The sequence below is a fragment of the Oryzias melastigma genome, linkage group LG2 (assembly GCF_002922805.2).
Source record: "Oryzias melastigma strain HK-1 linkage group LG2, ASM292280v2, whole genome shotgun sequence".
NCBI classification, from domain to species: Eukaryota; Metazoa; Chordata; class Actinopteri; order Beloniformes; family Adrianichthyidae; genus Oryzias; species Oryzias melastigma.
In genome coordinates, this window is record NC_050513.1 from 9581568 (window position 1) to 9589837 (window position 8270).

The 8270-nt window shown below is 38.6% G+C and overlaps 2 protein-coding genes across 3 annotated transcripts in view; one reads left to right on the top strand and one right to left on the bottom strand.

Moving 5' to 3' along the window:
* The window catches only part of LOC112159978 (multidrug resistance-associated protein 4), a 55973-nt gene that overhangs the window by 47335 nt on the left and 368 nt on the right, over window positions 1–8270 (bottom strand). Inside the window, exon 2 of one of the 2 annotated variants that reach the window (XM_036215694.1) lies at window positions 8051–8140. The gene's annotated coding sequence lies outside the window, so the exon portion shown is untranslated. Of the gene's footprint in view, window positions 1–8050; window positions 8257–8270 lie in introns of those variants that run through there. The other variant, XM_036215696.1, reaches the window with a different exon arrangement.
* si:busm1-52i16.2 (claudin-10) lies at window positions 2258–8052 on the top strand. The gene is made up of 6 exons (XM_024294264.2): window positions 2258–2912; window positions 2991–3152; window positions 4534–4615; window positions 4718–4831; window positions 5558–7702; window positions 7876–8052. The coding sequence occupies exons 1-5, from the start codon at window positions 2681–2683 to the stop codon at window positions 5985–5987; spliced, it is 1020 nt and encodes a 339-aa protein (XP_024150032.1). The 5' UTR covers window positions 2258–2680; the 3' UTR covers window positions 5988–7702; window positions 7876–8052.

Below are 8270 nucleotides of genomic sequence, written 5' to 3' on the forward strand. Positions count from 1 at the left end.
TTTTATATACCTTAAAATTATATAACTAATATCAGTATTCCATTGTTCAAGTATATCTGTTCATTGAAACTTGTTTTAGTCATTTGCCGAAGCTCCACAGTTATTTAAAACGTTTTTATTTTATTATTGGGAAAAATATATAACATTTGTATATAAAAATGCTATTTTATGTAATAATTCAAAGTAATTTAAACAAAAAAACAGCTTAAAAAGTCTTTTGACGTAAGCACTGTTCATGTTTCTCTTTGCCAACAACACATTTTTATTTATTTTTTCTCGATAAGTATCAAACTCAGCTACTCTGGCAGATTTTCCAGCTCTTTAATTTTATTAAAGTCTAGTATGTCCAATTCAAAAGTCTTATCGGTTTTTAAGGCTTTAATATGTTCCGCTATTATTGTTCTGCCAAAAATTCTTTATGATTATCATCTGATGACCAGATAATGGAGTCATCCAGATCCTAAAAGTGTCCCTGACCATCATACTAAAACCACCATGACTAATTGGGCAAGACTTTCTACAAAAATAATAATGCTGTGTTGCTATAAACAAAGGGACAGCACTTCAACTTCCTGTATGAAGCTGGTTAAAGAACGAAAACGGCTGGTTAAGTCAGTTTGAGCAAATAGGGATTGACATCCCTATTTGAGAAGACTACGGCCCCTGGATATGTTAGCTTAATTGAGCGCCATATTGGCGCTTTCTAATGCCGTCATCACTTTCTGCCAAGCAACACCACCCCAATCGATCCGTTTAGGGCTGATTATGGGCAAGAGCCTGGTGACACGATATGAATCCCGATACGTGTCTCACAATACGATCCATATCACGATATATCCCAAGATTGCACCAGGGCAATTTTGTACTTTTTGTCTTTTTTAAGGAGCGTTACTTAGGTTGTGTCCGAATTCCTGACCTAATCACTATAAAGTGCGTTCGCCATTTTCTAGTGATCTCCCAATCTACTAATTCCAAAATCAAGTGCACTCAAAATTTCCCAGAAGTCTTTGCAAAAAACTAGCGCGCATCGATGCTCACTAGATTAGCAAATATAGACCATTATGCATTGCGCTCAACAAATTTCGGACAAAAAAACGTGTTTAAATGTAAGTGTTGAATAAAACCATCCACAATTTCACCATCAGAACACAGTGGAGTGGAGTCATCAGTAAACATTGTGAAATGTTTGTATTTATTAGATTCTCAGTTTGTAAAACCAGTGACGTCCTATCCGGTCTTTAGAAAAACAAAAGATAAGTAGTGAACATCGTGTCCGAATTACTACCGGACCATACTGGACCTCTCAGTGGAAACAAGGCGTAACCCTAGTGGTATCCTAGGTGTGTTGACATTGGCAGTGGGGTCATCTGGACCCCACAAGACAGTGCACTAAACAGTTTTTCTTCAATTATTTTTGATTTTCACTGGTGTCTGTGGCAGACATTAAATCCTGCCCACCTTCATCCACATTTGTCATGGGATGGATAACACGTCAATGTAAGGCCTGGGTCATCTGGACCCCATAGGATCGCACAAGGGACAAATGGTCAGTGCACTAAGTAAATACCTTCTATTTGTACACTATCTTCCACTCATCCAAGACAAGATGGTAAGGGCAGGAGTATAAGCAAGGATGCCCACACATTTCTGTAGCTAGTCACTTCCTCCAACTCCTTTAGGGGTAATCTAAGGCGCCAAGTGGCGCAGTTTCTTTACTGCGTCTACATTCTGTAGGACATGACTGTACCATCTCCCTTAGGAGGCGGTCATGCACATTATTTCGTATCGTAACAAACACTGAACACAAAAGGGTAAGTAAGGCTAAAGTAGGGTCAAAGCAGGTGTATCATACTAATTTTTCACTTTTTTTAGTTTGTGTGGGATCCTACAAGCACTCACATACACCCCGTGTATACGGACTCAGTATGGAGCCTGGAGTGTGGCGAAAGGGAACCGTACGACAGAATAACCCATAGGTCACTAGTGTGTGTGCAACTGACTTATAAAGACTTCACTATACACTTACCAAACGCACAACAATGGTACGATCCATTTTCGTGACATCTCGGACATATGAACCTCAAGGTAACTTACCTACACTTCCATTAAAATGCGGCACTCCTCTCTACGACCTTTTACTGTCATACGCACCCATACAGGTGCATATGTCTTGGCCTTTAGACCGTTGGGTCACATTTAAATTCTTTTCCATATATTTCAAAACTTAGTAGAAGTTAATTATGGGGAAATTTTAAGAAAACATCGCATTTGTTCGAGCAGACTCCCTTACAGTTTATGTACAAATACGAAAGCCTGTAGAAGCTGCATGTTGTATTCTGTAACATGAGTAACATGCACCGTCAGTGTAGATTTTTATCAACTTTTTTTGGGACTTCTGGGAACCGAAAAAACTGCTGGTTCTCACCTGCATCTGCACAAATACTTGGAAAACTACACTACCACACTGCCGCATACCGCCGTCTGTCCCGTCCACTGAACGCAGGGAGCGCCAAGAAAGAAGATTCTCATTGATTTTGGGGTAAAAACCGGATGAATACGAAGTAAGAATGTAAGACCAATGGAAGAGCGTCCAGTAGGAACCAAAACAGAAGAAAAACCCACATATTTTACGCAGAAGAGGATTTAGAAATCTGGTTAGCCTTTGAGTTACAGAAGAGGGATGAAGATCCGCGTAGTCCAAATCTGGGGTTTCTTGCAATCCGTCCTTGGCTGGATCTTCGTGGCCTGCACTATGGCCATGGAAGGCTGGAAGATCAGCGCCATTGGCGGAATGGGCGGCTCATCCATTATCAAAGTGGCCTGGTACTGGTCCAATTTATGGAGATCTTGTTTCACAGATTCAACTGCCGTCTTCAACTGTCGAGATTTTGGCGTCCTCTGGTCCGTGGAGCGTAAGTGAGCGTCTAACTGATCTACATGATTCTTGTCAACATTTGACAAAACTGTCCTCTCTTCTTACATGTCTCCAGTGCACATCCAGATAGTGAGAGGTCTGCTCATGGGGGCGCTGTCTCTGGGCATGCTCGGGTTTGTGCTCAGTCTGTTGGGCATGGAGTGCACATACATTGGTGGGAAAGAATTGTCGAAGCATCGAAAGATCTACGCAGGCGGATGCTGCCATATCATCAGTGGTAAATACTTGACCTCCTTCCTTACTGATCCATTTAGTCATCAGTATTTTATCAATTCTAGTGGAGTTCTTATTTGCATTTCAACATAAAGAAACAAATATCTAAGGTTCAGTTTTACAATTAACTCATAATCTGCAATAGATCATCTGAAACAAAATAATCCTTTTTATATAAATATTGGGATGTCATCTGCAAATGTTGGAGCCCTACTCCGATCTGTAAAAGCATTCCTAGTGATCTTTTAATTACTTACTTATTTAAAAAAAAACCTGTTGTTTTTTAAGACAGTCTCTGCAGAGAGGTAGTAGTTCATGATAATCCCTGGTGGAGCAACCCCACCCCCTCTTCCCCTCCCCGCTTCTGAGAGCTTGGAGTGGCGTATTTCCACGTCAAAAATACGATTTTTTTTCAAACTCAATTTTTTCCGTCTGCTCCTAATTCACAAGTTGAATAAAAAAATACTCAGAAATGCAATTTTGAGATTAATTTTCTTCTATATATATGTCATTCACCATCAGGAAATGGCACAAAAATACGTAAAAAATCACCATTTTCATCAAAATGGGTCTTTAAATTATCGACTTTATTGAAGCTGTTAATAAAATGTAACTGGAAATTGTATTAGATTCTCAGAACAGTCCCCAAATAGTCCTTAATATCTCAAATCTGTCTCAAGATGTTCTCATTTTAGTTTCTATAAAACCCCCAAATTTTCCCCAAAAAAATTTATATAATTTTTCTATTAAATTAAACATGACAGAGTAACAATCAACTTTGATTTGACAGGAATTACAACATTATCGCATTTCTTGATATTTAGTGCCGCCTTAAATTTCTTCTCTTTAACTTCTTGTTACCCCTTTAAATAAAGCACCTTAAACTAAATCGTCTAAAAACAAATATTGGCCGCATATAAAATAATAAATATAAAGCAAAAAACTGAATCTTAAAGTTAAATAGATGCTTGTTTCAATAAAATGTGTTTTTATTCTATCTTGCAAGGAAAATAATCTTATCAATAAAGTTTTTTAAACAACAAAATAATCCTTATTTGAGAAAAAATGTCTTAGTGACTAAAATTTGTATCAAAGAAATCTTAGTAAGGCCACTTTTTTTTACCTCACAGGGAGATTTTATAATTTAATAAAAAAAATAACTTTCTTTTTTTAGGGATCTGTTCTTGCTGGGTAAAAATAATAGGTCATGTAGTAGTTATAATTGATTTATATTGACTTAATCTGAAAAAGGAACAGTGTTCAACACTATTGATGGCACAGTGAGAAAAAAAACCCACACACAAAACTGTAAAGTTTACTGACAAAATATTTTAAATTCCACAACAGATTTTGCTTTTTTTTCTCTGTCTTTGGTCTTTTTTAAGGTGCACTATCTGCAGCTGGATATGGCGTTTATGCACAATATGTGTCAGTTGAATACTTTAATCCAAACTTTACAGGACTAAAGTAAGTAAAAAGGCTTTATTCTAAACAAGCATAATCATTTTAAAACTCAATTTTTATATATATATATATTTTTTTTACAATGATGGTATTCCTGTTGGACAGGTTTGACCTCGGGACGCCGCTGTTCCTCGGTTGGGTGGGCTCAGCCTTTCACATGGCTGGAGGCTTTTTCTACCTTTGGTCAGTGTGCAAACCCCTTTGTGGGGGAAAGAAAACGTGAGTATTAGTCAACTCTATGGAGCGCTTGGCATCTCTATTTAAACAAAAATGTCATAAAAGATCCTGCTACCAAAAAATGTCATCACTTACATTTAATTGTAAACACCTGTGGATCAGTGTCCACCCCCATGAAGAAAAACGTTTCTCAGCATGACGCAGTTTACCCTCCGTTTGGAGGGGATGGATTTAAAAAATAAATTTCCCAGACACGACTTGCACTTAAACTGCCCCTTCAAATGGAGGGGAAGGACAAGGGGAAAGTAGAAGGAAAGAATTCGGATTGGGCCCCAAGTCTTTTGTATATCGGAATAGAGCTGGAGCATAATTCACAAGATTTGTACTAGTTCCCGATTTTGCGCCAAGCCTCTTCCAACTGTAGGTTGAAAAAAAGAGGAAGCCCCTCCCTGCTTGTCCATGGGCTAAATCAATGTTCAAGAACCCAGGTATTAGTGTGTTCTTGAACATTTGTCACGTCCCCGGTGTGTCCATAACTTCATAAGTTTTGTAAATGTGCTAGAGTGTCACAAACAGGTTCTAGAGTTACTGTGAATGCAAGTCTGAATGACTGGATTTATCTCAGACTCGACAGTAGTTCAATGCTCCCCTATTTGAAACATTAGAAGACCGTTTATTGACAGTGCTTCTTACAACCCGGTAACCCCATAATGTGGAAAATATGGTCGATGAAAGTTACTATAAAAGTTTTGTTTGCTGCGTTTTCAGGGTAATAAAAGTTCAAGCAACAGCGGACCCAGAAAAAAACGAGTCCACCAAAGATCTGTCATCCGTGTCAGAGATCACCTCAAAGACCAAGATGTCCTCCATCTCCGAGCTGTCGTCCGGAAGCCGCAACTCGGACGTTTCCTCCATCTCCTCCAAATCAGAGGGAACGCCCAGATCAGGACGCACCACCAGTTCTGGACGGTCGACCGCGACGGGGCGGACCTCTCGAACGAGGGGGTCGGATGAATCGGCATCGAGTTCGGGTTCTGAGTCAAGACCGCTATCCAGTTTGGAGTCTAGGTCCAGACAGTGGTCACGATCCAGCCTCTCAACGTCGTTGGGGTCAAGAAGCAGCAGTCGAACGGGATCGTCGCGGGTGGGCAGCTTCAGAAACGAAACTGCACCGTTCGTCAAGAACTCCTACATTTGAACCTCTGATGATTTAAGGACATACACCCGATCTTACGTGTACCCACTATCTTTGGATTCCTTAAGTGTTAAACAAATCTCTAGTTTTTGGTTTGATCTCAATCATGGACCTTCAACAAGTACAACTTCATCAGGGCCTGCTCTGCTTTAGTCAAACCTCTCTCCACATTTGAGCAACACTGAGCAGCAAACACTCCTCAAGAAGTCAATGATGGACACGTTTTTCTCAAGGCAGCTTTGAAATGATTCACCGATTGAAAAGTTTTTGAAATTTTGAGTCGCAAAAACACAACCTTCAGTTATTACCAAAGTGTCCCTGTTTTCTAAAAGACTGGTATATTTTTTTAATTAGTAGTACAATCAGGAGTTTCTTACTTTACCACCCTGAAAGGATGTGAGGTAGTCTGGCTCAGATTATGGGTTTGTTGTTCTGCATACCACAACCTCGGGCTTTGTGGGGTTTATCCCGGCGATAAGTGGCAATAAAGGAAAAAGTGTTGTCTAACCGCAATGTACACGTGTGTCTAACAACCTTCACAGAGACTGATGGGGATTGAGTTTTTTAAATAAAACTGTAAAATAAAAATAATAAATTGCTTAAGAAAATTTTTGAAAAGTGTTATTTTTATGCTGTAAATTAAAAAAAAAGCATCTCTAGGTGCAATTACAGTCCAAATACTAAAAATGATAACACAATGTTACTTCCTACTGACACAAAAATTAGCTAAAATTGTGACGTTAGCTTGGAGCAATAAAAAAAAAAAGTTGTGTAAAAAGCAATTTTGTGGCAAATAAAGTATAGTGTTGAGATTTGTTACTGAATGTGTCTTCCATGTTGTGAAATAGTCACTTTTTTGACCGAAATACGAAAAGTCAAACTGCATCCACTGCTGCCTATAAAATCCTTTAAGTACAAAAAGAAAGGAAGTTCTGTTGAGGTTATTAAAGCAGTAATGCAGACACATTTACAAACTTCAGTCAGTTCATACGGATTCTCTATTCACACCAGGATCAGAAATGTGCATTCAAGGCTCCACTTCCAAGGAAAAGTCCAAGAAAATGCCTAAAAATACGTGTTTCTGGCTTCCGAATTCAAAACTCTTCTGTTCAACCGTTGCTATGCAAGATTTTAGGTCAATTTTCAGGTTCTGCAAAAGAAAAAAAACTAATAATAATAATACAAAAAGCATAGCCGTTGAGCACATGCTCCAGGTCAAACTTTGACCAATCGGGGACCCGGACTAGTAGTGACATATGGGTAGCGTCCTATTCAAAACTCGGAAACTGTTTGAAAATTCAAAGTTATAATGACAGTTTGATGGGATTATATGATACACATTGTCTTTCATAAATCAGAATAAAGCTGTGATAGAAAAACCTGGACACCTGGACACACACACCAAGCGCTAGTATCGGTTAGCGACAATCCAATGTGGCACGTTCAAGAACGCACATCAATGTAGTAGTGTGTGTAGAATGAGACAACCAACAAACAAACAAAGTAAGAAAAGTTAAACTGCACTTTTTCCACTGCTGCCTGGTATTACATATTTTGGGGACTAGAAAATAAAAAGGTCTATTAGAGTGTTTTTTAGCAGCACAGCAGACACATTTACTAAATCAAATAGTTGTTACTAAGGCAACCAAACCAGCTCTCTGAGACATGCTTGTAACAGCAAGATGTTTAGCCCCAACAAACAGCAATAAACATAACAGGTAATAACGTAGAGTCCATATTTTCTTCACTTTTTTGGCTTATCTTGGTATTTTAAATGGGTATAATACTCCATAATATTTTGTAAATATTCTTTATAGCATATAGGAGTAAAAATGTACATGAATTGTTTAAGGATTTCAGTTTTGTGTTTTTTTTTGTGTGTGTTTTTTAGATGAGTGTGCCTTCACTTTTGGGGGCGGGGCTATTTCTTGGCGTTAGAAGGACAGTGCTGTCGTCATTGGGGGTGGGGAGGACTCATTCAAACACCAGCATCTGGTTTCCAGCTGGGCGCGGTTGGATTCCTTTTGCGTCTAGAAAGTTGTGAATGCTCCAGAGCACAAACTCACCGGTTTGTTCTTTCTTTGCGTCACTGGTTTCTGTTAGACGTGAGGGGTTACTGTTGATACGTAAACACAATGATTTCATCCTTTGACAGCCTTAAAACAAAGAAAATAAATGGTCATTAAAGGGCAGGGAATCCTAACCTGCACTGCATTGACATTTTTGTTAAAATTGTATTTTTTTTAGTATTATAGTTTTTTCCAAACTAGAAAATATTTTTTCCTT